Source organism: Fonsecaea pedrosoi (genome assembly GCF_000835455.1).
Source record: "Fonsecaea pedrosoi CBS 271.37 unplaced genomic scaffold supercont1.3, whole genome shotgun sequence".
NCBI classification, from domain to species: domain Eukaryota; kingdom Fungi; phylum Ascomycota; class Eurotiomycetes; order Chaetothyriales; family Herpotrichiellaceae; genus Fonsecaea; species Fonsecaea pedrosoi.
Window position 1 is genome coordinate 3,473,217 of NW_013550613.1, and position 24,599 is coordinate 3,497,815.

The 24,599-nt window shown below is 53.0% G+C and overlaps 11 protein-coding genes across 11 annotated transcripts; 5 read left to right on the forward strand and 6 right to left on the reverse strand.

Annotated features, from left to right (window-relative positions):
- Positions 1-302: 302 nt before the first annotated feature.
- Positions 303-1,223, reverse strand: Z517_05182 (uncharacterized protein; the record flags this gene model as incomplete). The annotated part of the gene is made up of 2 exons (XM_013430509.1): positions 303-505; positions 722-1,223. The coding sequence occupies 2 exons, from the start codon at positions 1,221-1,223 to the stop codon at positions 303-305; spliced, it is 705 nt and encodes a 234-aa protein (XP_013285963.1).
- Positions 1,224-2,837: 1,614 nt separating this feature from the next.
- Positions 2,838-4,198, reverse strand: Z517_05183 (uncharacterized protein; the record flags this gene model as incomplete). The annotated part of the gene is made up of 5 exons (XM_013430510.1): positions 2,838-3,468; positions 3,569-3,767; positions 3,818-4,022; positions 4,080-4,087; positions 4,147-4,198. 5 exons carry the CDS (start codon positions 4,196-4,198, stop codon positions 2,838-2,840), a joined length of 1,095 nt encoding a protein of 364 aa, XP_013285964.1.
- Positions 4,199-4,868: 670 nt separating this feature from the next.
- Positions 4,869-6,473, forward strand: Z517_05184 (uncharacterized protein; the record flags this gene model as incomplete). Its single annotated transcript, XM_013430511.1, has 1 exon — positions 4,869-6,473. One exon carries the CDS (start codon positions 4,869-4,871, stop codon positions 6,471-6,473), a length of 1,605 nt encoding a protein of 534 aa, XP_013285965.1.
- A 493-nt stretch (positions 6,474-6,966) lies between these two features.
- On the reverse strand, positions 6,967-8,469 carry Z517_05185 (guanine deaminase; the record flags this gene model as incomplete). The annotated part of the gene is made up of 1 exon (XM_013430512.1): positions 6,967-8,469. One exon carries the CDS (start codon positions 8,467-8,469, stop codon positions 6,967-6,969), a length of 1,503 nt encoding a protein of 500 aa, XP_013285966.1.
- Positions 8,470-8,995: 526 nt separating this feature from the next.
- Positions 8,996-10,066, forward strand: Z517_05186 (uncharacterized protein; the record flags this gene model as incomplete). Its single annotated transcript, XM_013430513.1, has 1 exon — positions 8,996-10,066. The coding sequence occupies one exon, from the start codon at positions 8,996-8,998 to the stop codon at positions 10,064-10,066; it is 1,071 nt and encodes a 356-aa protein (XP_013285967.1).
- A 1,313-nt stretch (positions 10,067-11,379) lies between these two features.
- On the forward strand, positions 11,380-13,728 carry Z517_05187 (uncharacterized protein; the record flags this gene model as incomplete). Its single annotated transcript, XM_013430514.1, has 1 exon — positions 11,380-13,728. The coding sequence occupies one exon, from the start codon at positions 11,380-11,382 to the stop codon at positions 13,726-13,728; it is 2,349 nt and encodes a 782-aa protein (XP_013285968.1).
- A 584-nt stretch (positions 13,729-14,312) lies between these two features.
- On the reverse strand, positions 14,313-15,383 carry Z517_05188 (uncharacterized protein; the record flags this gene model as incomplete). Its single annotated transcript, XM_013430515.1, has 1 exon — positions 14,313-15,383. One exon carries the CDS (start codon positions 15,381-15,383, stop codon positions 14,313-14,315), a length of 1,071 nt encoding a protein of 356 aa, XP_013285969.1.
- Positions 15,384-16,355: 972 nt separating this feature from the next.
- On the reverse strand, positions 16,356-17,303 carry Z517_05189 (uncharacterized protein; the record flags this gene model as incomplete). The annotated part of the gene is made up of 1 exon (XM_013430516.1): positions 16,356-17,303. One exon carries the CDS (start codon positions 17,301-17,303, stop codon positions 16,356-16,358), a length of 948 nt encoding a protein of 315 aa, XP_013285970.1.
- An 841-nt stretch (positions 17,304-18,144) lies between these two features.
- On the forward strand, positions 18,145-20,367 carry Z517_05190 (uncharacterized protein; the record flags this gene model as incomplete). The annotated part of the gene is made up of 7 exons (XM_013430517.1): positions 18,145-18,351; positions 18,402-18,571; positions 18,618-19,117; positions 19,166-19,175; positions 19,326-19,467; positions 19,693-19,729; positions 19,817-20,367. The coding sequence occupies 7 exons, from the start codon at positions 18,145-18,147 to the stop codon at positions 20,365-20,367; spliced, it is 1,617 nt and encodes a 538-aa protein (XP_013285971.1).
- A 1,011-nt stretch (positions 20,368-21,378) lies between these two features.
- Z517_05191 (uncharacterized protein) lies at positions 21,379-22,570 on the reverse strand (the record flags this gene model as incomplete). Its single annotated transcript, XM_013430518.1, has 3 exons — positions 21,379-22,160; positions 22,236-22,422; positions 22,478-22,570. 3 exons carry the CDS (start codon positions 22,568-22,570, stop codon positions 21,379-21,381), a joined length of 1,062 nt encoding a protein of 353 aa, XP_013285972.1.
- A 667-nt stretch (positions 22,571-23,237) lies between these two features.
- On the forward strand, positions 23,238-23,706 carry Z517_05192 (uncharacterized protein; the record flags this gene model as incomplete). The annotated part of the gene is made up of 3 exons (XM_013430519.1): positions 23,238-23,267; positions 23,316-23,482; positions 23,538-23,706. 3 exons carry the CDS (start codon positions 23,238-23,240, stop codon positions 23,704-23,706), a joined length of 366 nt encoding a protein of 121 aa, XP_013285973.1.
- Between the last annotated feature and the right edge of the window lie 893 nt (positions 23,707-24,599).

The window sequence follows — 24,599 nt, forward strand, 5'->3', positions numbered from 1 at the left end:
ACAAGAACACGGAACTACTTTTGTGCCTCATTGTTCCTTGCATGCGTCACTGCGAAATTCACCATGAGAAGACAAAGAGGCATGCGGTGAATTGGGGATTCAATGAAAAAGCAAGACAAGTCACATAGCGCATGTTGGATGATTCAATGTATATTTCCTTCCCTTCTGCCCTGCCACTTTGATCCGACCACCAGACATTTACCGACGGGAGTCAAGTGTTGACACGTTCCTCCTAACCTGCCCATAAGTAATCTTTACTCTTTTCATAACACCTTGACAGTGTCTTATCAAGCCCCTTTGGGTTATGGCATGTAAACACTCATCTCCAGCCCATTCGTGTATGGCAAAGTCAGATTCCTGAACCCACTGGCCGGATCCCGCATGTAGTCCAGCAGCTCCTTGTATCTGTCAGCCGCACTGATCGTGTTGTCTGCGATGACCACGGCGCCGCGGCGCATCCGGGGCTGGCACAATTTCACGACGGGCAATGCCATGGGAGTCCAGACTGGTGCCGGCGGTGTGGATCTTGTCAGTTTGTGTGTCCATGATGCAGGAAACATGCAAACAAATCACAAGTTGTTGGGGCGGGATTTGAAGATGGCATTGCAAGGCTGACTCCGACCAGCGAGATTGCCTCAGAATAAAGAGAGAGATACAGTGAGGGAGTAGAAGAGAGACGATGGAGAGAAGAGATACGCGAGAGAACGAGACAAGAGCTTACTGTCCAACAAAAGCAGGTCAATCTCAGGCAATCCCTCCTTGAGCGTCTCGCGGATATCGCCCTCGCGGAGCTCAATGCAGCCCGTCACCTCATCGCCCGCCTCTTTCCAATGCTGGCGCGCCTTGTCCGCCTTGGTCTTTTCATACTCTGTCGCGATGACGACCCCTCCTTTACCACCGCCTCCGGCTTTCTTGACATTCTCCGACACCGCTAGCGCGAGGTAGATGGTGCTGACGCCGAAGCTGGTCCCGGCCTCGACGACATTCCTGGCCCCAATGGCACAGCAGAGCTGGTACACGAACTCGGACTTGTCGCGATCCAGCGCGATGAACTTGTCCCTCATGTAGTTGTGGAAGCCTTGCGCCTCGAGCTCCGCAGGCTCGATCGCATCTTCCTGCACCCGCGACGCTCGATGCAGTCGATCCAGCAGCGACAGAACGTGCGGCGGGGCTCGGACTGGCGAGGGATATGTGGCCGAAGAAGAATCAGAAGAAGATGCCATATTTGCCTGGTGCCCGTTTATCGGTTTATCGACAACGCTCTCTCTCTCACTCACTCTCAGACAGAGATGAAAGCACTCACGGGGTAAAAAATATGAACAGAGCAATCGAACTTTTCACTCATGAGTCATCGAGGCAGTGTCCTGGCGAAAATGCTGCATCGTCTCGATCTTTTGACTCCTCGTTCCACATGCTTCTGCTTTGATAACTCCTCGGACGACCGAGTATCGGAGCGTGGCCAGAGATTACTAGCCACATTCGGGAAAACATTAGGCAATTGTTTAGGTAAAAAGGAGGGTTAGGCGAAGGAGAAGGGGGTTGACTTTACAGCCTTGTGTGGGGTAAGCATCCTGTTTGTGCTACGTACAAACACGGCACAACGTGGACATTGTATACTGCGCTCCTTTCTACCAGTCTTTGGCTGTTTCCGAGGCGCATGGGATCGAAGTGTCCTTTGCACCCTATTCGTCCGCTATCCGCTGATTTTGCTGGTGTCGTAAGTTCAAGTACCTCTGCCGGCCGCTCGCATCGCATACTTTTAAATACTGCAACTCTAGGGAATGATCCGCTCGTTTTGCCCTTTTCATTGTATCACATATTGCAAGAGCAGCGCTGGTCTTGAAATCGAGCTGGCATCCTGTCGTCATTACAGGGGACACCGTACCTGCGCAATTGAGCCATGATCGGGATATAGTGCCATTTCTGTAACTGGATCCAGCTCTGGTGCCTTTGAGGCTGATTCGGGGAGCATAAACCTACGCACTCTCCTTTAACTCCGCCTCTAAATACTTTCTCTAGGTCGCGAATAGGGGGATGATTAACGTCGAAGGGTTTATCTATCACAGGTTCGTCAGAGAAATGTACATCCTCCGCCTCGTTCCTGTTGTTAGAGTCTCGGCCTCCAAAAGACTGCCATATCTCGACTTCAATGTGGACGCGCGTACCGCCACAGTCCAGTTTCACTCAGACTCTGTCTGGAGCATGAGTACAGCTGATCTTGCGGTGAGTTTATAGATGGTAGACAAAAGTCTATTGAAGACAATTTGACTTAGGTCGACTCGTGAAACCAGAGTGCTCGAGGGTTGAGCTAGTAATGATACGGATATCCAGCTTATGAACACTGAAGTAAAAGCTTCCCTCTGACGACGCGAGCGTCAACCGTCTTGTTAATACACACGCCCTCAGAAAATAGCGCAACGACATTCGACTTGCAGGTGTGATTTAGTTTGAGTGAGAGAAGTTCATTCATGGTCTTGTCCAAAGGGTTGTACGTGTAGAAGGATAGGTCCTGAACATATGGGGGGCCTGTCTCCGGGCATTCCAGCGCAAATTGGGAGCGATTGAACGAAGTGGCTCGGGGATCCAAATGGCGGATCGCTGTGATTTGGTCAAGATTCAGTTGGATCCGCAGGTGATAAGTCAAGACATGCTCCAGCGCAGTCACACTAATTACCCGGTAGGCCTTATCTCACTTTCACTTATTATCAAGTCACTAGCCAAGGTGCCCAGAGGTGCCCAGACTTGGTGCTGCGGCATGCCATGCTTGTCTCGATCTTTCTTTGTACAACAACAAACATTTCAACTCGATGCTGGCTGACCTCACAATGAAGCATTGATCACCGCGACATCCTCTCATCGGCAGTCTTCGTACATTGCTCCAAGACGTCCCAGAATGTATGTGTATGCAGTTTCCTAGGGATCCTCACGCCTCTTGCGACACCATCTGGCCCCGCCTCTACTTTCTCCACAATGGTCCTGCCTACTTGTCCTCTGATCGAATCCAGTGGGCTATGTGCTCCATCTGTCACGACTTTGACCTTGTAGCGATCGCCATCCTCCTCGTATATGCCACTGGAATAGCCAAACAGCGCCGCAACCGCGAGGGGATCATGCAATGGAGGGCCTTCATACACATCAAACCATTCAACGTAACTCTGTGCGAAGAAGGTCAGGATCTCGTGAAGAAAGAGGCGGAGCTGACTTGGCTTCTCGGACCCCAGGAACCGCTCTCGGATCTCCTTGGTCGCGAGGCATTGATGCGTGAGATCGAGTGTGACAAGGGTAGTTTTTGCTGCCACGACCGGGTTCGAAAAGACTGCTTGAGCTGCTTCGGGATCACAATAGATGTTGAATTCTGCCCAAGGAGTCTCGTTACCAAACCCCTCGCCTTGACCTAGGGTTTTGCCAAACTCTTTCGAGATCTGAGGGCAGAAATCGCCCCCTACTGCGCCTCCCATGATGCTTATTCTACCAAAGCACAGTGTCAGCTGCAAATTCCGTTTCAATTCGAGGACCTGATATCACTGTTGCTTTCCTCCCAAAAAGCATGGAGACACAGTCAACTTACCCGGCAAGGTGGTGGGCTACCTCAGGATAGGCCGAGAAGAGCAGGGCAGCGTTCGTACAAGGCCCTGTCGCCACATACCACGCTGTCTGAGGCGGCTGAGCCATGATGGCGTCGCGAGTGGCAGCGAGAAAATTCACATCCTTGACGATGTTTGTCGTCGGCTGCGGAAGAAGACTCGTACCACCCAAGCCCGTGGGACCTAGTTATGATCAGCGCTGAGCAACCATTCCTCGCGGAGAACGTGTTCACCATGGATGTCAGGCGTCTCAACTTCTTCTCGACAGAACGGCTTCAGCGACCCAGGATAGACCTTGACATCTGTCCTTCCCACGGCATTCAAGACCGCACTTGAGTTGTTCGTGGTGTGGACTTGAGGTGCATTGCCGTGGGTTGAGCTGACACCCAGGAACTTCAACTGCGGATGATGTGCCGCAATGAGAATGGCAAAGACGTCCTACAGTCCAGGTTGGCCGTGTTTTCGCTGTTATGATGAAGGAAAGGGATCTCCTACATCATGCCCTGAGCAAGGTCAGTACCCATACTATTCGCCTGCAGAGGCCAAGTCTAGCTCAGCTTACCGGTGTCAACATCCAACCAGACTGGTATCTGCTTAGCTATGCCGTCTATCATTGTGTCGTTCTAACACTATTTTGGGCGTCAAGCGAGACCTCTTCTCTTGAGCCTCCTGCGAGCCTGTATAGAAGAAGCCGTCCCGGATCTGGATATGTCGGTGCTCGCTTAGCCCCCCTGCCTCAAGTGCAGCACTGGGCAATCTATTCAAGCTTTTCCACCTTCTATATGAACTGATTTGGTGCTAGTCCCTGGTATTTCAGCAGAAACCAGCAGTTCCAAATGGCCACAACCCATTCTCGCTTAGTGGACATTCCCGCGTGCGGTACTCCGAAAGAGAGATCTAATGAATGCTAAGTGCTTCAACAAATCCTTCCGTGTCGCCTCGCCAGTTAGGGCTTTCCGTTTTCGCACATTGCCGAACTCCTTATCTCGAGGGCAGCAAGCTTACGCAGGTATCACCACCGTTCAAAGTTGGGCGCCAATGATAGCGACTTTTGCTCTCAGCAATCTCATGGCCATGTGGTAACCTGGCTTATCGCGGGGTTGACACCTTCTTAAGCTGGGAAAGCCTGACAACTTGAGGTCTAGGCTCAGTGTCTATCAATCTCTTGGAGATAAGGATGGAGAATGAGTGGCAAGGTCTCTTTGTCACTTGCATTGATATGCCTCAAGACCGCCTCAAGCAGTTGAAACGTCTGGCAGGAAATTCCCTCAGTATCCTCACAGCATGACAACTAACAGCATGGCTACCCACGAATCGAACAACAACACGACAGCATTGGCCGACGATGTCCTCAACCTGGAGAGCTTCGGCTACAAGCAGGAGCTCAAACGAGACTTCTCACTGTTCGGCATGATCGGCTTCGCCTTTTCAGTCCTGACGTGCTGGACCGCGCTGGGAGGTTCTCTAGTGGCTGCCATTCAAGCAGGAGGTCCGCCGGTCATCATCTACAGCTGGATCGGCGTTTCCTTCTTCTCGCTCTTTGTGGCTTACTCATTCGCCGAAATCTGCAGTGCCTTCCCCGTGGCTGGAGGGCAGTACTCGTGGGTCGCAATCTTGACGCCTCCGAAATGGGCAAGACTCACCTCCTACTTGTGTGGCTGGTTCATTGTGATTGGTTTCTTGTCTGCTGGAGCTGCGAACGGTTTCATTGGCGCCAGCTTCGTGCTCGGAATGGCTCAGATCGCACATCCAGACTTTGTGATTGAGAGATGGCACACATGTCTGGTGTGCTACCTTGTCCTGATACTGGCCGCTGCAGTCAATGTCTGGGGCCGCCATCTATTGAACAAGATGGGAAAGGTCATGATCACCTTCAACCTACTCTCCTTTGTGGTCGTTATCATCGTCATGTTAGCCAAGGATCATGAGAAGGCGAGTGCTGCGTTCGTCTTCAAAGACTTCAACAACAATACCGGGTTTGGCAACTCGTACGCAAGCTTGTTGGGCATCCTACAGGCAGCCTTTGGGATGACAGGCTACGACGCAACAGCACACATGACGGAAGAGATGCGCAATGCCAGGCATCATGCCCCGAAGGCAATCATCTGGTCGGTGTGGATTGGTGCATTCACTGGGTTCGCATTCCTGATTGCATCGTTCTTTTGCATCCGCAACCTTACAGAGATCGAGACGTCCTCAACGGGTGTGCCTTTGATCGCCATATTCTACGAGGCCACTGGCAGCGTAGGAGGTGCAATTGGTCTGACCGTCCTTATCACGGTCATCGCTCTGGTCAGTTTGTGCTTCCTTATGGCGCAAAGTTCGAGAGTTGTATTCTCTTTTGCGCGCGACCATGGACTGCCCTTTTCGGGGATCATCAGCAAGGTTCATCCAACGCTGCACGTCCCCACCTACAGCATCTTGACCGTGCTAGTGGTCAACATGGCTCTGATGGCGATCTACTTCGGGTCGGTGACTGGATTCAACACCGTGCTCGGAATTTCCACCGAAGGCTTTTATCTGTCTTACATCATGCCACTCCTCGTTCGCATTTGGGGCCGACTGCAAGGACGAGAGGAAATCGACAGTGCCTATTCCCTTGGTCGCTTCGGCATGCTCTTTAACATTATTGGCATCGCCTACCTCACGTTCGCCGCTATCGTCTTCAACTTCCCGTCCGTCAGCCCTGTTAATGCCGACAATATGAATTACACTTCGGCTGCCGTCGGCGTCTGCGGTCTGATTGCGGCGATTACATGGGTGACGACTGGTCGCACTCATTTCACAGGTCCTCAGAGAGGTGGAATCTTGGACGGAACCGTGGCCAGGCTCGACGACGACGTGCATCATGTCAAGCCTGCCCCGAGCTCCAAGAATCTCGAGGACTAAAAAAAAGGTTTTCTAAATTCAGCGCTCACTTGTACAATAACACCATCTAATGTACAAGCACTTGTCCGGAATGGACTGGCGTATTGTTTGTGGGATTTTGCGGGTGGATCGTTCACCTCCTTTGTACACCGACATCAAGGAGGCCCTTGTTCGGAATGAACTGACGACGACATGATTACAAGTTGGATTTTTTTGATGACATATGATACCCTCACCTTGTACTATTATGATTGAGCGATATGGTACGGGCACTTGACCGGAATGGTCTGGGGTACAGCGCCTTTTGGTTTTTGTTTTTGCTATTTACAAATTCTACATCGTCTCAGACGTCCAAGTAGCGTCGGGGCCGACGAAGTAGCTGGCTGGCTAGCTAGCTGGCTACCACTAGTAGTAGTGCATACTGAATCTATACACTCATTGGCACACATCTCGCATCTCGCATCTCGTCATCTCGTCTCGTCTCATCTTACCATATGCTTTTCGATTGCGAAATTCAAGGCGTAGACACGCCCTTGGTGACACCCTTGAGATCCTTCCCCGCGACCAGTCGTCCGCCCACAAAGACCTTTCGTATCGACCGGTCGTCGCCCATAAAGACCCACTTCTTCAACAGGGCCATGTCGTCGTGCTCGAAGCCGTTGGTGTTGATGTTGTCGTCGTCGAGGCCGACGTCGACGAGCAGGGCGTCAAAGGCCTTGCCGACCCCGAAGTTGCCGACTTTGTGGTCCAGGGCGCAGACCTCGGCGCCGCCCATGGTGGCCAAGTACACGAGCTCGTCGAAGCCGAGTTTCCAGCCCGGGTCGCCCGTGTGGATGGTCAGGTGGCGCGAGACGTTGCTGGCCTGCCGCATCGAGTTGAGGATCGAGATCGAGTATCCCGCCGAGCAGTCGGTGCCCAGGCCGACCTTGATGCCGTGGTCGAGCAGCTCGCGCACCCGGCACCACCCGTCGGTGAGGCAGGTGTTGCTGTTGGCGTTGTGGGCGACGCCGACCTTCCGGGCCGCCATGACCTGCATGTCCCGCTCCGTCAGGTGGATGCAGTGCGCCAGGATCGTGCGCGGGCCGAACAGCCCGTAGTGGTCGTACATGTCGGCGTAGCTCTCGAAGCCCGTGTGCAGGGCGTGCATGTTGGCCACCTCGAGCGGCGTCTCGCACATGTGCGCCTGGACCCGGACCGGGTTGTTGGTATCGCTATTGCTCTCGCGTGAGTACAGTTCACCCAGCCCGGCCATCAGCTCCGGCGGCACGTACGAGCCCGCGCGAGGCTGGATGCACGGCATCACCAGCTCGCCCGCCGGGTCGATCTGGCGGATGTGCCTGACGACCTTGGCCTCGTCGGCCAGGCTCTGCGCGGCGCTGGCCTCCCAGTTCCCGTGCGTGCTGCCGACGAGGATGCACAGCTTGCCGATGACGGCGCGCTGGCCGAACTCCAGACACGTGTCGGCCAGCACGTTGGTCGCGTCCGGGTGGATGCTCGAGTTGTACGCGACCGTGGTGCTGCCGTTCTCGAGCTCCCGCTGCACCATCTCGCGGTACACGCGGTGCGCCTTCGCCGTGTCGGCGTACGACGCCTCCATCGGGTCCGTCCAGTTCTCGCACCACTCCTTCAGGTCGCCCTCCATGCCCAGCGCCATGTTGGGGTACTGCGGCGCGTGCATGTGCGTGTCGATGAGGCCCGGGAAGAGGAACTGCATCGGCCCCAGCGTCACCGTCTCCGCGTGGGCGAAGCCCGCGTGTTTGGCACATGCCTCGGCGGCGGAGGCGACGCTCGAGTCCACGAAGAGAATGGTGCCTTTGTCGTCGATGCCCAGACTGGCTCTGTGGAGGATCTCGACCTCCTTGAGAGACTTGCTGTGGATGATGCGTCCGAAGAAGACTTTGCGGGTGCTCTTCTTCTTCTTCGTCTCTATCCCCGGTGCTCCAGCCTCGGACGCTGTGTATGGAGGAGGCGAAGCCGCATCTCCCACGCTCTCCCTCCTGGTACGGCCACGGAACATGGAAAGAGAAAGACACCGCATCCTGCTAAGATAACGTCAACTTCCACGCGCCTGTGAGTGGCAATAATTACTGGACAGATGGGAATGTCCTCGCTATTGTAGTTGTAGCGTGAATATCTAGTCCGCGAGACTATATCGCAGGACCCTTTTAGTCATGGCTACTCGTCAGAATGGCGCTTTCGTGTCCAGATAAAGAGATAATAGGTCAGCACTTAGCGTGTATTCTCGTCTAGGAAGGTCATTCTGGCAGACGTCGAAAGGCCACGCAACTCAGACGACTTTTGCTGCCGCGCATCTCCGACACACTGGAGGACGGTCTCGGAGGTACTGATATCTCGTACGGCTGTTATTGAAGTGGCGACAGGGTCTGGACCGGGGCTGAAGGATGGTCAGAATGCATGTATCATCCGTGTGAATCTTGACTTCAAAAACTGCATATTCGTGCGGAGTCTGACAGCAGAGTTGCGAGGTATACATTGGAGGCGACAGGACAGGTCATCGCAGCGCTATCGTTTGAGGCAAAACAATGAAGGCGACGACAGTCAGTCTGAAGCAGCTGGCAGAAGGGACAGTGGCCTTCACAGCACTCGAAGAAGCATTCGGCGAATCCTCACTCGGAATCCTAGTTGTTGACGACCTCCCAGCCAGATACCTGGAGCTGCGCGAGAAACTGCTGTCGTACGCATCGTATCTGGCGCAACTTCCGCAGCAGGATCTGGATGCTCTCACCGATGCAGCATCGCATTACGAGGTCGGATGGAGTCATGGCAAAGAGGCCCTCAAGGACGGACAGTACGACACCATGAAAGGATCCTACTATGTGGACTGCCAGTCATTCTTCCTGGAAAACCCCGTCGTCCCTGTTCCAGGTAAACCGGCCACCAGGGGCGCAGGGACAAACTTGTGGCCGTCTGAATCTGCGATGCCAGGGTTCCGAGCGACCTTCGAAGAGCTGTGCACGATGTTGATCAACATCGGAGCGCTCGTCGCCCGAGCGATCGACCTGTACGCCAGTAAGCACATCCCACAGTACCGGCAGGGATATCTCGAACATGTGGTCAAGACCAGTCACACGCCCAAAGCTCGTTTGCTGCACTATTTCCCCCCTGCCGAAGCGGCCAGTACAACATCGTCCCCATCCGACAAATCGGCGGACCCTTCAGACTCTGAGGAGGACTCGTGGTGTGCCACCCACCTGGACGATGGCTGTTTGACGGCACTGACATCGGCACTGTACATGGACGAGTCCAGCCCCTTGCCACCGCTTACAACTCACTCCTTTCCATCTTTGCCTATCCTGCCTGCATCTCCCGACCCCAAGGCAGGGCTCTACATCCGCTCACGGGGCAACAAGGTCGTGAAAGTCGATATCCCCACCAACTGCATCGCCTTCCAGACCGGCGAGGCCCTGCAGATGATTACGGATGGAAAGTTCAAGGCTGTGCCGCATTTTGTCCGTGGGCCGAGCGGCGCGAGCAAAGTAGCCAGGAACACGCTAGCACTCTTCATGCAACCGGATCTTGATGAGGTTATCGACAAGGAGAAGGGGACGACCTATGGAGAGTTTGTGGACATGATTGTGAAGAGACATTTATAACCCAGTTCGAGTTGCATTGGGTTGGATTGGAAAGGTGGCTTCTTCCGGCTAGCCAGCACTTAGGAACAACCACGGCTCCTACACCTTGCACCTCATTCTGTCGATACTGAGATGATCCATCATCAGCATCTATCAGGCGTTCGTAAGGGACGCTACAAGCACCGGAATATTGGGGTCCAAACTCTACCTTGTAATGCAACTCCTCTTTGCTGTTCATCAACTGAACTTCAGAAGCTGAATACTTGAAAGACAGTGCTGAGCTGTACCAGTGCGAACCACCTATCAACGCTAGTCCACGGGAACGAAACAGTCTCAAGACTCGGATAGAGAACTTTGGGGGCCAAAAATAAAGACCCTCTCGAGTCTCCCTAATTGACTGAATCTCAGTCACGGCAGGCTTTGATGCAACGAAACCAGAATGCTGTTGAGCCGCTCCTGGAGATGATATTCTGACTCCTGCATCGCTGTCGATGTTACCTCCTCCTCGTTGAGTGGCGGCGCTAGGATGAGGATCAGGCAGACATGAACAACAGATAGTTCAAAAAGGCTGGGGAGAGGACTCGCACATTCGTCGCTAGGACTCGCACACTGGTAGCTAGTGAAAAAGTGAAGGACTCGCACAATGGAAGCTAGCAAAAAAGGACTCGCACACCTGTAGCTAGCGAAAGCAGCGAGGAGGCCATTGCAATTCTTGTGCCAACTACGGCTCTTTGGCTTGCACTTGCCAAACCTTGAAAGTGGAGACTCCAGCATCGCTGCTTTTATATCCTGCCGTGTCAGTTGACTTTGAGGGCCGAGAATCACCATTGTTATTGGTCCCCATGAAGATGACTAAGCACATTCCTGTAGCAATTCACTACTGGGCCCCACGCGGGACAGGGTGAGAATAGGGCGGCATCACCCTACACCAGCAACAAAGTGAGGCGCGGGCAGTTTCTACTCAGCTTGGCTTCCACTCTGGAGTTTGGCGCGCTGCATAGAGGGGGTTTGGGGGGCTAGCAATACACAATGCCCAAGACAATGCACAACGCTTAAAGTCTGCCTTATCTGTAACCGAGCAGTTTGCGCCTCAAGGGTCTTATCCCCAGTGGGAATAGAACACGCATGATGGCGGCAGGGCGGTTCCTGGCACGGGCAATCTTAAAACAGTTTCGTTCCCCATGGTCTTGACAGAAAAACTGATCCAAAGATAGACAACTATCATCAGGTTAGAGGTCGTCCGCCGGGTCGCGAAAGCCTCATTCACCAGTTTGGGTCACCCGGGAGCTCTAGGATGTTTGCCAACCCGTCTTACACGGTCAGACGGTGTGAATATGGCCACACCCGACTATGCCCTCGGGGCTCCAACCTCATACAAGCCCAATGATACTGTCAACGAGCAGCAACCTTTGAAATCGAGCCCGATATCACACCTATCCGAGGTACAGGTCGGCCAACCTCGACCATGGAGGCCTCTTGCCGTACCTACACTGCTTTTGGTCGTCACCTACTGTGTTTTGGCGGGTGTATACGCCTTTTTGGCTTTCCTGTGGTACTCGGGCCCAGAGCAGAGGACCTGGCACAGCATCGTGCTCTCAGGTTGGGCGGCGAGGAGCGTCGCATTGTGTTCGGTGTGCATTCGCTGGGCTGTCTCGATACAGGCCATCCTCTGCACCTCGATCCTCGCCTCGAGCTTTCTGGCGAAAGGAGCTCCCCTTTCGAGCATCCTCCAGCTCTCCACCATGCGGTATCTCAACTCGGGTCCATGGGATATTGCGATACTCGTAGCTCAGAAATGGCGCCACCTGGAAATCCCTCTCGTCCTCGTCGCTCTTACCTCCCTGCTTGGATGCACCACTCTGCTATCCCAGTTCAGCTCTACACTGCTGCTCTCGGATCTGTCTGCGGCCTCAATCCCGACATCCTTCAATATAACCGCCAGCTCACTGGGCTTGATCAACGACACATACGGCCTGGTCTGGCTGAACGAGATACCGAGGTACAACGATGCATTCCTTAGTGGACAGCCGTCGTATCCCATCTTCGCAGAGTCTTCTCGCCCTGAAGAGGCAGTGAAAGAGCCCGAAATTGATGACACGGGCCCAGTCATTCGGTCATTTCTCCCCATAACGGCCGACCAAGGTCGTGCTGATCTCTTGGGATTTCGGGGGAATGCCACGATATATGACGCCCGCGTCGTCTGCATCCGACCAGAGTTCCAGGATCTGAGCTTGCTAGGGAGCAGCCGGGAAGGCAACAATCTCAGCTTTGTGGGAACAGTCCGTCCCGTCAAGTCGCTCGGGCCAATGCTCATCCTACCCCCAGATGGCAACCTGACTGCATTCAACTGTTCAGTGCCCGAGGTGTCCCCGACGGCCGTCAGAGCAGGATCGGATCAATGGTCCACGAGTGTTTGTCAGATCGACTCCCATGCTGGTGGTCTCCTAAGTGCCGTCGACCCGGCATACAATACATCGCTGCAGTACTACGTGATTGCTTCCGGCAGCCCATACGACGGAAAATGGTGGGCCCGCGAATTTGAAAACATGACCTTTGTGACATGGATCCCACTTGGACATGCTTATCTCGTCTTGAATTTCACCAATACAGCGTTCGACGTTGGTACAACTACATTCTCGACGATTTTCTGGAATGCAACAACGGATTGGCAGTTCGACCCTCGCAACCAGTGGGTTCGAATTACGTCCGCTCAGCCCGACGGGACGCTACAATACGACTCCAGCGGTGATCTCGTCCCCGTACCTGCCTCGCACCAGGCACGGTCCATCGACGCCAGTATCTGCTACGACGGCTTCTTTGACACCAAAAACATGGTGATCGAGGCAAATCGCACCAGGTCGACTCCCGAGCCGGCGGGGCTCAGTGGAGGACTGCGACAAATCGGCGCTTCTTCCCTGGAACGTGAATCCCTGGAGGACCGAGGCGTTTTGCGACTCTCGGAAAGCGAGCTCAAGCGCCAGTTCGACATGGACCGCGACGCCGTGTATCAGAACAACAGCTACTACGACCAAGATTCATTGGCCACGGTGAACCCCTTTTCGCTCACGCTCAACTTCTACCGCGTGTGGTCCTCGACATACTACGGCGGGACGAGCGCCCCGAACATCTCCCGAGTCCTTTTCTACCAGGATCCGTCGCTCGCGGGCAGCATGCGCAGCGTGAGCGAAGAGCGCGTCGACCTCTTCCAGCAAGTCCTGAAAACCACCAAGTCACCCGCCCTGGCGCTCCAGGCGCTCCTGCACACGGTGACGGCGGACGGCTTCTACCACTTTCTGCCGTACTGGGACGTCCCGTCCAACTACTCGGCGAGCTTTTCCGTGGCGGCCCTGCAGCCGACGCGGTCGCTCGGCTTCTTCATCGTGCTCGGGTGCCTGGTCGTCCACGTCGCCCTCGTCGGCTTCATCGCCCTCTCCCTGTCCGGCGTCCTCAGCTTCCGCGCCCAGTCGGCCTACGCCTCCATCAACAACGTCTGGCAGGCGCACGCCCAGGTCCTGAGCCCGCAGGTCGAGGAGATCCTGCGCGACCCCGCCACGACAAAGACGTCCGATCGCGAGATCAACAAGTCCTTCAAGCGCCAGATGTTCCACGACGAGGCGTGGGTCTTGTCACTCAACGAAGAGGACGAGCAGGGTGCGGTGCGCCTGAGACGGAAACGTACATGAGTACATGAGGTGAGATGAGAGCTCTACTTTCGAGGCGTATATTTTTTACCGATAGTTATATAATTCTTCAAACAATCTAAAAAACGTTCCCAACAAGTGAGGTGCAGAGTACCGAGTACGGAGGTACAAAAGACTCGACTTCACCGTAATAGTAATTGTATCTGCGATTAGACCAAATTGTCCCTAAGCATTTTTGCTCATTTTAGGGCTTAAAACTAATGAGTTTATTCGAATACCCAGAACTATTATCTGCCCTCCTAGAGGATTAAACTATGAAGAAGTGCAGAGAATCGACGAAGTACATGATCCCATGGAAATTTTTGTGTTTAGGCCAACGATAACTCGTCACTCTTGACATTATGGAAAAGGGGTTTTCTTCTTGCTATATCTTGGTATTCCTCGCGCTGTACATAAAATGTCTGGGTTGTCTGTAATATATTCCCCTCTTTCTCTTGTCTATTCAAGTACAAACTGGGAGTAGACGATATGTCTGTCCAAGTCAGGCTGCACGATGCATTCGCCTGCACTGATTTAGCGTCTGCGTATGATCGACACCTCGCCAGATCTCAAACCATAAGGTCGAGTCAAGATGTTTGACGGAGATGCATGCGAGAAACATGACGACGGTACGCCGCACCTGCATAAGGACCGTCTGTGATATTCGATCCGCCAGACACTGGCTGATAGACCTGAATACCTCCAATGAGCCAGTAAGCCTCTTTGAAAGCTTGCGGGTTATTGGCAACATAGTCCTGGCAAGTCGGGGCCAATGTCGCGCATTCCGAGTTGGCCCAGTCCCCGTTCGTCCAGTCTCCACACAGAGCGGTGTTGATGACGATCCTGAGGTTGGAAAAGTATCCAGACAGCGGGCCACCGTCTGCGGACATGAAGTGAGCGTCAGGGGTTCTCCAGGTCTCTGGGTTGGGACTGCCACTGAAAGCGTCGGCGGGAATCTCGTCACGCCCAAAATTCCAGATGGATATCCACTGCGGGCCGTATTCGGTGGCCACAACACCTCCGCCATTGTCGTTGAAGGCCTTGCCGAACGAGTTGTTGGTGCCTGACGCCGCGCAGCCGGGGTTTCCGGTGATGTCAGTACTGCAATCAAGGCTGGTAAAAGTGCCTTGCATTTGCATTCCGGTGGCATTCGCAACACTGGGGTCTGAGATGTTGGAGACCATCAAGTGGGCTTTCGTATGAAGGACCATCTTGTTGACGGGTTGAAGTGAGATTCCTTCCAGGATGTCAATCTCCCCGTTATCTGGCCACTGTGGCCCTACTAGCCAGTATGCCGGCCATGACCCGCAGATGCCTCCTGGCATATGTCTAATATCGGCGATATGCAAGGATTGGTTGAAGACTTCCTTGGATTCTATGCGGGTGGACTGCCTGCCGCCTGGGGCAACGCTGGACGAGTCGACTCCTAGATAAACCACATTCTGGAAAACGTCGTTCGAGGCGAACCCTGCCAATCCAGTATTATTAGCTCCAGCCAAATCCTGGTACTTCACAAAGCCATGTGTTGGATCGGGGTCTGAGAAGAAGTCGAAGTGATCGAAAAAGTCGGAGCCGGAGTAGTTTTGGGAGATTTGATACTGCAGAGCTTGAGAAACTCCGACGAAGAGTCCCACGAGCCCAGGTACAGTGAGCGACATTGTGTTGTGAATTCGGTGGAAGGGTAGAGTTGATAGGAGCGCCGATAGTTGATTAAGCAACGGTGATAGGTTGTATGTGCGGTTTGAAAGTAGCTGAAGGTGATCTCAGCAATGTTGGTCTTTGGAGAGGTAAAAAGAACTGCAACATACCTTTAGCATATAAAGGCTGCAAAGGCAAACAAAGGGTTATCATTGTCACAAGGCAGTCCAAAGGAATGGGGCACATGATAATGTGTGATATAGTGATAATGAAAGAGGTGCCATTGTTGTCGCGCTTTGTCGAGGGCTTTATATCGGTAAAAGGTCGTCTGAACAAAACACCTGTTGTCCAAAGCAAACGGGATAGTTCCTGTGACCCAACACAAGACCACAAGCGGTTTGCAAAGGGGGGTGTTGTTTCCAAGGAGGATAACTCATTAGTTTGTCCCTCGCCGCCAACACCCAACTTTAGAAGGCCAACGTTTGCACTGATCATCAACCTGCTCCTGGGTATCTGTAGCCGAGCAATCTTATGGCATCAGCCTTTAGCTCTGGCTACAGAGACATAAACGCGTGGCATGTAGCGGTTGAGGCCCTGTAGACTGTGTCACCGGCATTGAAGCCTGGATCATATACTCGCAAATCCGTTTGATGTCGAACAGGAGTAGGTCTCGAGGAGTGGATATAGAGAGTGTGACACCATCTTTGGCGATTTCATGGCGCATCGGCCCCATCATACTGCGCAGCCATATACTGTAAGTTGATGGAGAGTGGTGGCGCCTGAGATATCATTCCTGAGTGAGCTCAATGTGAAATGCCTCGCCGATCCAGTTAGAGCAATGGTGAGGGACTAGTTCGTAGGAACTCTGCCATCATCTCCTGCGACGACTATGTCTGGTTGCATTGATTTCAACCCTCGACAATTGTGACTATTCTCACACAGACTGAGTTCCCGCATTAAACTGCGTGATGAGATGCCAGCGATAGCGTGACTCAACCTCGTTGATAGTCTGTCGTGGCTCCCCCTTGCGGTTTGCGGTTGACGTCCGGTGGCTCGAGATCGTAGGCATACATGTTCTCTGGATCAAACTTCTCTTTTCCTGCACCGTAGGACATATTTGCTGCTCTTTGTTCTGGAGGTAACGATGATCCGGACGACGTTGAGGGGAGGGAAAACTCAAATTTGGCCGCTGCTTCTTCCACCCAGACTTCCATTTGCAGCTCTCCTACCTCAACACGGCGAACTGCATGCGTTCGTGGGGACGTAGTGGTCAATCCTCTTTCATCTTTTGCCGATCCTGGGTTCGAAGACGACGAGTTTGGCTGTGGTTCTGCCGCGATCCACTTGCGCTCTTCCTTCTCGATTCGCCCTACGGGACGATCAGCCCTGTCCTTGACCTCAATAGCTAGTGTGAAGCTGCATTCAGGAGCGCCAGGGCCCTCAGGGAGGGGTCTAAGTCGGGCTGCCGATGTGCTAATCCGAGACAAGGTAGCGCGAAAGTTGGCTTCTAGATCGGCCAGGTTGACTTGGTCACTCAGCAGGTCGCCATCATCGGGCGGGGTGGACTCGAGATGGATATTGGAGGCATCTAGACCAGTCGAAGAAAAAGATCCGAGGTCAAATGTCCAGCGTTCGAGGACACGGTTGCTATCACATTCATAGATGCACAGCAAAACCTTTTCGACAGTGTTCTTGTCGAGTTGATCACGGACTGCAGCGACGGCGTCGTTGACCCACGTACAGACTGCAGGATGACGATTCTGGCGAACGGAACAGTTATATGCCCTGGCAGCGAGAAATGAAAGCGGTGGATAGATTCGACGTAGATAGAGGATGTGATGAGTTGCCACAGTCAGGAAAGAGGCGAGGGTGTCGAAGAGGGCTCGACGCGTAGAGAGGAAGTTCGAAGAGGTAGCTGGGTTTGATGGAGGCCCGGCCATTGGGGATGTGCCAGTCGATTGTGCCTCAGAAGTCTCAAAGGTACAAACTGTGGCGGGAAGGTCGACTGAGATAGTGAAGACAGTAAACTGGGACTATGTTTGGGAAGTGGGTGATACGGACGAGGTGAAGTGGCATAGAAATGTGGTCTTGCTGAGCTCACGGCGCCATTGCTTCCCCTGTCAGAGGAACAGCGGCTCTGTCTATTGGCACTACTGAAGGGGTGCAGCTCAGGCGTATCCGAGTTACTTGTACATGTCAATGGATGGCATCAGGCAGTGGAGCGCCAAGACGCAGGAAGACGCGCCAAGCCAGTCACGCTCTTTGAACTCTCCGCCTCCCGCATTTTGTTCTTCTCTCAACTACACTCGCCACCAGGGCTGACCTTCATACCATTTTACAATCTCACGAGAAGGCTGCAGCTTGTCTATGGGATGCTGAGGGGCAGGTCGCTGCTCAGTTTCATCTATCATACTTTCGGTGGGTGGCGCGTGCCGCCTGCTCAATGCGCGTTCCTCCCGCAACACAAGCATTCCGGCTTTCAACGCAATATGGGAGGGTGATGATCGGATGAAGATCCCTCTAGGCTCTGGTAGAGTCGAAGTGAATGATGATGACCGCAGCATTGACCATGGTTCCATTCTTCATTTAGCATGCATTTGGGTTGTCCGGTCCGCGAGGCTCCAGCCCTCGTCAGGCCGTTTGTTGGTATCCTGCCGAATATATCCAGCTCTTATATCAGGTTCTTCTATCTGCGCTTGTTCCCTCCCTAGCAGTTGTATCTTTTAGTCATTCATTTCAGTCATTCATTTGCCCTTGAGCGAGGCTTTGCATCCATCCACAATGCTTCTGCTGGAGATTATCGCTGTCTGGGTCTTGACTTTGCTTTCTTTACTAACCAGAAATACTTCCGCAACTTATATTCCCAGTGTTGTGGAGAACAGAATCGTGAAGAAGTCAACGCAGCCTATTCCCCGAAATGTGCTACGGCGAGCAGACCAGAACTGCTCGGTTGAAGTGGTTGTCACAAAAGTTCTGGTTTTGGTCCCTGTGAGTAAGTTCGAGATAATCTTTTCCCAGTTGCTAAAGGAGTTTCATAGATACGCATTGATTATTATTTTTACGCAAACACTACTCTAAAGGTCTATGACTATCTGACGCTGGACATCACCAACGCTCCCACAAGCATCAACACTATATACACAGGCACAAGCTCCATGTTCATAACACAGTCGAACCAAATTTTCCAACTCCCTTTAGCACATACCACGTAAGTATTTAATTCCTTAACCTCCAACGCCGACTGACTGCCTAAGCCACTCATCACCCTCTTTCTCCTACGTGGAGAGTTATTCATTCATGCTATCTATGATGGTGCTCCAATCTCAGGGTAATGATCGCTTCAGAAAGCGCCAGGGAAACGTATTCCTCGGCGGAACCGGACAGGCTACAGATAGCTGCCAGAATGCCGTGGTCTACAATCTGGTCAATGGGCAGCTGTTTGCGAACTCCAGTGCCGGAGCCTTGCAATTCGGTATCACTTCTGGAACAACATATGCAAATTTCACAGCCAGTGCGAGCCCCGGAGACATCACCACTGCCTTTTCAGTCGACACCCAAAACAACCTCATGTGGAGTAATGCCACGTTTTACAACAACAGGGCAAGATTTTGTGTCCTTCCTGACAATACCATTGTGGCCGTCTTTAGCGACCCATTGGTGGCGCCATCCGATTGTCTTTTTGTAAGCCTGAGCATGACACGAGTCAGTAGCTGCGCTGCAGCTGTGGGAGCTCCACAACTAAGCGGACCATCAGGTAAGTCTCGAACATACCAGCTACACTTCAGATGCTGACAGTCTGTAGGGCCGTCCGGGTAAGTGGAATGTTGTCGACTTTCGTTCCGTGCTTGGGTCTCGCAAAGTCTTGCTTCGACCGAGGTAGCTCTGCAATGTCGGCGACGCTCGACCTCCCAGCTATCCTTGATGTACCGAGTGTTCTCATACTGATTTTGAGTCGTCTTTAGCCCTTCGGGCCCGACAGGTCCCACAGGCGCAACTGGTACGCAAGCAGTCATCTTTCGCGCATTTCAAGCGTGTTCGGGGCCACATGAACTAACAATATCTGTTCAGGCGCGCAAGGAGTACAAGGGGTTCAAGGATTACAAGGTACGACTACCAACCGCCAAGATCATGCAAGTCCCGTTTTCGACAAATCCGCACAAGACCGAGTCCAATTCTGCTACATACGGAGGAGTTCGGTTTTGATCTTGCGAAGGGGCCTCGCGAGTGGAAAATGTCACATGAACGAGGCCCATTCCGAACCTATAGTGTTCACCCGAGATATTTCGAAAGAACACACACTGACGGATACTTCAATGTTTAGGAGTACAGGGAGACCAGGGTGTCCCAGGTCCGACCGGAGCTACTGGTAAGTCACTCGGAGACAACGTCTTAACGACATGCTTAAAAAACCCTCCACCCTCTTCTTGACCGTCACTCACGGATCTTCTCGTAGGAGCAACAGGTGCCACCGGTGCTCAAGGGCCCTCTGGTCCATCTGGCCCAGCCGGACCTGCTGGTCCTACCGGAGCTACAGGTGTCACTGGTGCAACGGGGCCAACCGGACCCGCGGGTCCATCTGGACCTTCAGGACCATCAGGCCCTGCCGGGGCGACAGGCGCAACAGGGCCAAAGGGTGCAGACTCGATCCAATTCGCCTACCTGGGCTGCTGGGCGCAGGGGTGCAACTCGGCGGGCACGTGCGTCACGCTGGGGAACTACGGATTCGACAGCCCGAGCACCAACGGCGGCTTCAACGCGACGCTGACGGGCAGCGCAACGGCCAACATCGACGCGCAGTGCGCCCGCATCTGCATCACCAAGAACGGCGCCAACTTTTTCGGCACCATCAGTGCCGCCTCCGGGGCCACCGCCGACTGTTACTGCGGCGCGGCCATCACCGGCACCGTCACGCTGCTGTCCAACTGCGTTCCGTGCTACGGGCAGAGCGTGGGCCTTTGCGGCAAGTCTCATATCTCGATCGCCGTGTATGCGAGGGCATTTTGATACCATAGAGACAAGACGCTCTGACGATTCACTTTCTTTCTTCTGAGATGACGAGTCTGGGTATACGAGGTATAGTACCTCGTTTCACCTTTTGTACCTTTTCTATACTAGGAAATCGAGAGGAGCTTGCCTTTCGGGGCTGTGGACACTAGGCGGCATTCTATTTTATTCCCGAAATCGCAAAATACGGGGGTGATAGATGGAAAGGGGTTTGCCATTCGTAATATATCGACAGCTTTCGTGTCGTCTAAGAAAGGGGTCATACAGGACCAATAAGACCAGGCGCAATCGAACAACAAAATTATTCTGCTAGAGCCCCTCCTCACCTATTCCGTTCGTCTTCTTCTTCTCTTTCTTCCTTTTTTTGGATACAGCGTCTCACTAGATTAGAATAAGACCAGATGAGACTCTCGACTCGTGGACTTCCCAGAAGCCAAATCGGGGAGTAGATTGGAATTGTGCAATGTTGGCCCAGGGAAGACAACGGGAGTATATTCCATAGCAGACGCCTTCGCACATCTCTGTCCCAAAGTTGACCCCCCTTTGCTAGTCCTTGTCTTTGTAGATAGAAATAGTAAAGAACCTTAATGGTCACGGTTCGGGGTTGTTCAAGCGCGAGTATTTGTTACGTCTTGATAGGGCACAGACCAGCCTCGCGCTGCTTTGGTTCGTTCGGAGATCGGGACGTGGGCACTTGTGGGGTTTCCCTCTTCGCTCTAGGTTGGCGTAAAGTTGTGCATAGGTATGTATGTATGTACCGAGTATGTATCCCACGGCACGGACACAACATACGCACGGGGAAATGAGGTCAAGGTGCTTGTGTCTTTCGTCAAGCCGCATCCGAGGATTCCGGTCGAAGGGTCCTACACAGCAGCACATCGCCGGCACTTCACTATTCAGAAACGAGGGGAGGGAGAAGGGTGGGTGGAAGAAAGAGCGAAGATGGATCCTCTCGGAATCCAAGTCAACAGCTCAGCTCATCCATTGCGTGTCTTGATATGTTCATATACATCATTTAGTCTTTTTGCTGTAGCCATTTGCACTCCCATTTACATTTCCGTTGGCAGCTTCATGGACACTCCCGTTGGCAGTAGCAGCACCGTTTACTTTGTTGCTCTCCTTCTCCGGCGGATCTGATACTCGCACGATTTCTGGCAGCGTGAAAATGCTGGGCCAGACCATCTGGAAGTGCTCTTGATCTCCGTTCAGAATGTGTCGAAGGTGTATGCCCCACACAATATAGCAATAAGCGCCAATGCCGGTCATGAGATGCCACCAGCCATGTCCCTCGAGGAAGAAACCCCACGGCATGCCGATACTACGCCTCCAACGTATCAGCGTGGAACAGTACTGATTGTCCAGATTCCAGATGTAGAAGCCGCCAAGGAAGACGCTCACCCCAAACGCCACCAAGCACCACATGGTTCTTAGGATTTCCAGGTCTCTTTTATTCTCATATTCTTGTTGTTCTCTTGAAACGTCCACCGAGAGGCCTAACCTCTCTCGTTCCAGACGGTGCTTTTCTTCGGATTTCCTCAACGACGGTCGCAGACTCGTTTCCATGCTGTAGACACTGCGCACGACGATAAAGACGGTCAACAAGGCGTAGACAATCTGGTGAAAGGCGGGGTCTTGGAGGTAATGGTAGTAGGCAGTAATAAAGGCGCAGAATAGCACTAAGAAGACGCCGAGATAGACTTGTATCTGTCTAGGTTGCGAGTAGGACAGGGAAGCAAAGGCCATGAGGCAAGTAGTGTATATCATGTTGAGCTCGTCGACCAACTGCCACGGATCTGGGAATCAAGGTTGGGTCAGATCAAGCGATCGAAGAGGGGGGATGTACTTGATCTTTGCATGCACCGACTCACATTTCAAGGTGGTGTGAAACATGAAACTGCCAAATCCAACCAGGAAATATCCAAAATATGCCACTTGAAATACGGTATCGTGTCCATGTTTTCTGCAGCTCTGAACTCCCTTGTATGCCAGGTAGATAAACATGAGGTTGGTTAGAGTGTTGATGATCTCGGCGGAGTAGTACGTGGCGTAATAATCCTTCTCGTGTCAGCCTCGACAACTCAGTAATTCAAGAGAATAGCGTCCGCCGTACCTCTTCACACCACTGTAAAGTGCTCGTGACGGGATGCCAGTACCCCGGCTGGCCTGGCGGGGGATATGGGATGGAGGGAAGCCATGCGGGCATTCTGGTAACGAGACAGATGCTGTACAGATTTTCGGTCGTTTCGAGCCTGGGAGTTAAGTCGAAAACATAGCGACCAGGAGGTAGTTCCCAGGATTATAAGAGGCTCCGGTCCTCAGTCAGGGAATTAATGGTGGCTACGGATGCGGATGGAAAAGGTGGGTTTCGCAGTTGAGTAAAGCGAGGGCTTACAACGCACAAAAACGTTCGCGGTGGAGCTGCGGTGATAAACTTGTTTATCTCGCAAGCGGGCAAATGACACCCAAATGACGTCGCCGGGCCCGATGCAGCTTAACTAGAGCTTAGCTAGGTAGCTAAAGGGCCTAAGGAGGAAGCCTCAGGCAGATCATTTGGTGCCCTGACACGTGAAGCAATGCCTGGAAGTCCAGGTCCTGAACGGCTCAAGACCCCCGGGGGCGATCGCAGCCAACCCCTCGCCACCTAAACTTCGGAAAGCCGACGTCTGCATCGGGTCTAAGTAGCCCCTCGGTAGTTACCTGGGCCCTTGGTACCCCTCGAATGCTTGTGGGCGTTGGCTGGGCGCGTGTACTCCAAGTTGCCTAGAACGGTAACCCTGAAGTGCGGATGTTGTAATCTTCCAATCTAGTCAAACTGAGGCTCAAAAACTGTACATCATCTTCCACTGGCTATCACGTTGTACTCATCCAAGATGGCCATTCCCAACGCTGCGTTGCAAAAGGTCTGACCCCTCTTCACCGAATCGTCCATCTCTACTCACCACTAGCAGTTGCTTCAAGAAGTCGAGACTCAAGCACTGCTTTCCCAACAAAAGATCACGCAAACGCAGGCAGAATTGAGTGCCAAACGGAGAGATGCTCGACTCAACCAACTGACGGCCAATGAGCTGAAATCTTTGTCACAAGACACAAATGTCTATGAAGGGGTTGGGAAAATGTATGAAATTCCTTCCAACGGCCTGCGCTTTCTCTCTGACATTTCTGGCTCTCAGGTTCATCGCCATTCCTCCGTCGACTCTGAACAAGCGCTTGGCTTCCGAGGCAGCATCTCTGAGCAAGGACATCACGGATCTGGAGAAGAAATTACATTACCAAGAGACTACATACAAGAACAGTCGACAGCACATTGAGAAGATCTTACAGACTGGTGGTCGATCGTGATGGGCCCTTTCGATTGAAGAGCGTGTGGATTTCAACACAGGCTAGATTGCTCCAATGCCAACACATCTGCTGCACGAGGAGGACATTCCTGGATCGAGCTGCACTCCGGCATTCTCCTTTGCGTCATTTCCGGGACGATGTGGTCTTGAATTCACCTGAATACATTGGCAATGTCGCTCGAGCCTGTAGCTTTCAGACAAGCACGAAAACATCACGAGACGAATTCTTGCGCCAATATCCTGGTTCAAGAATAACTCTCCATCGGTGTGATTGCTACTCATGCTGATCGCCGATATCTGGATATCTTGCCGCTAGAGGGATGATTTTGTCATAAACATACGCATCTTCTACAGGATCCTGGCAACGGATCACGCCTACAAGCATGTCGCTGACATAATAGCTAAAAGACCAACACCACTGCTGGCCAACGGGATACGCCCGCCATTCCCCAGCGAACATGCCTGAATATGCCCGAGGCGACAGTGGCAACTCTGACAAGATGTGGAGAGTCAACTGCTGCTTTACTCGTCCATGCGCCACGGGGACTGCTCGTAATATCGGATGCTCCTGGCACCTGTCGGGCCTCAAGACGAGCAAGCAAAAGACCACCTTTTACACCAAACCTAAGCATGTCAAATGACGCAGGCTTGAGCAGACGTGCATTCAGGCCTCCATGGGCCCACCAAACCACGGCGGTCCATTGCCGCCAGATTGGTTTGACCTAGGGGTGGAAATTGACACCAACCTTTTATGCAATCGATATACTTAGCATAGATATCCTCCGTTTTTCAGATCGTCAGGTATTCGTATAGCCATCAGGCGGCCTTGGTGTCCAGGAGACTGCTCAAACAAATCTCAGACCTATTGCGCACAAGAGGCCTGGCGGTACGACC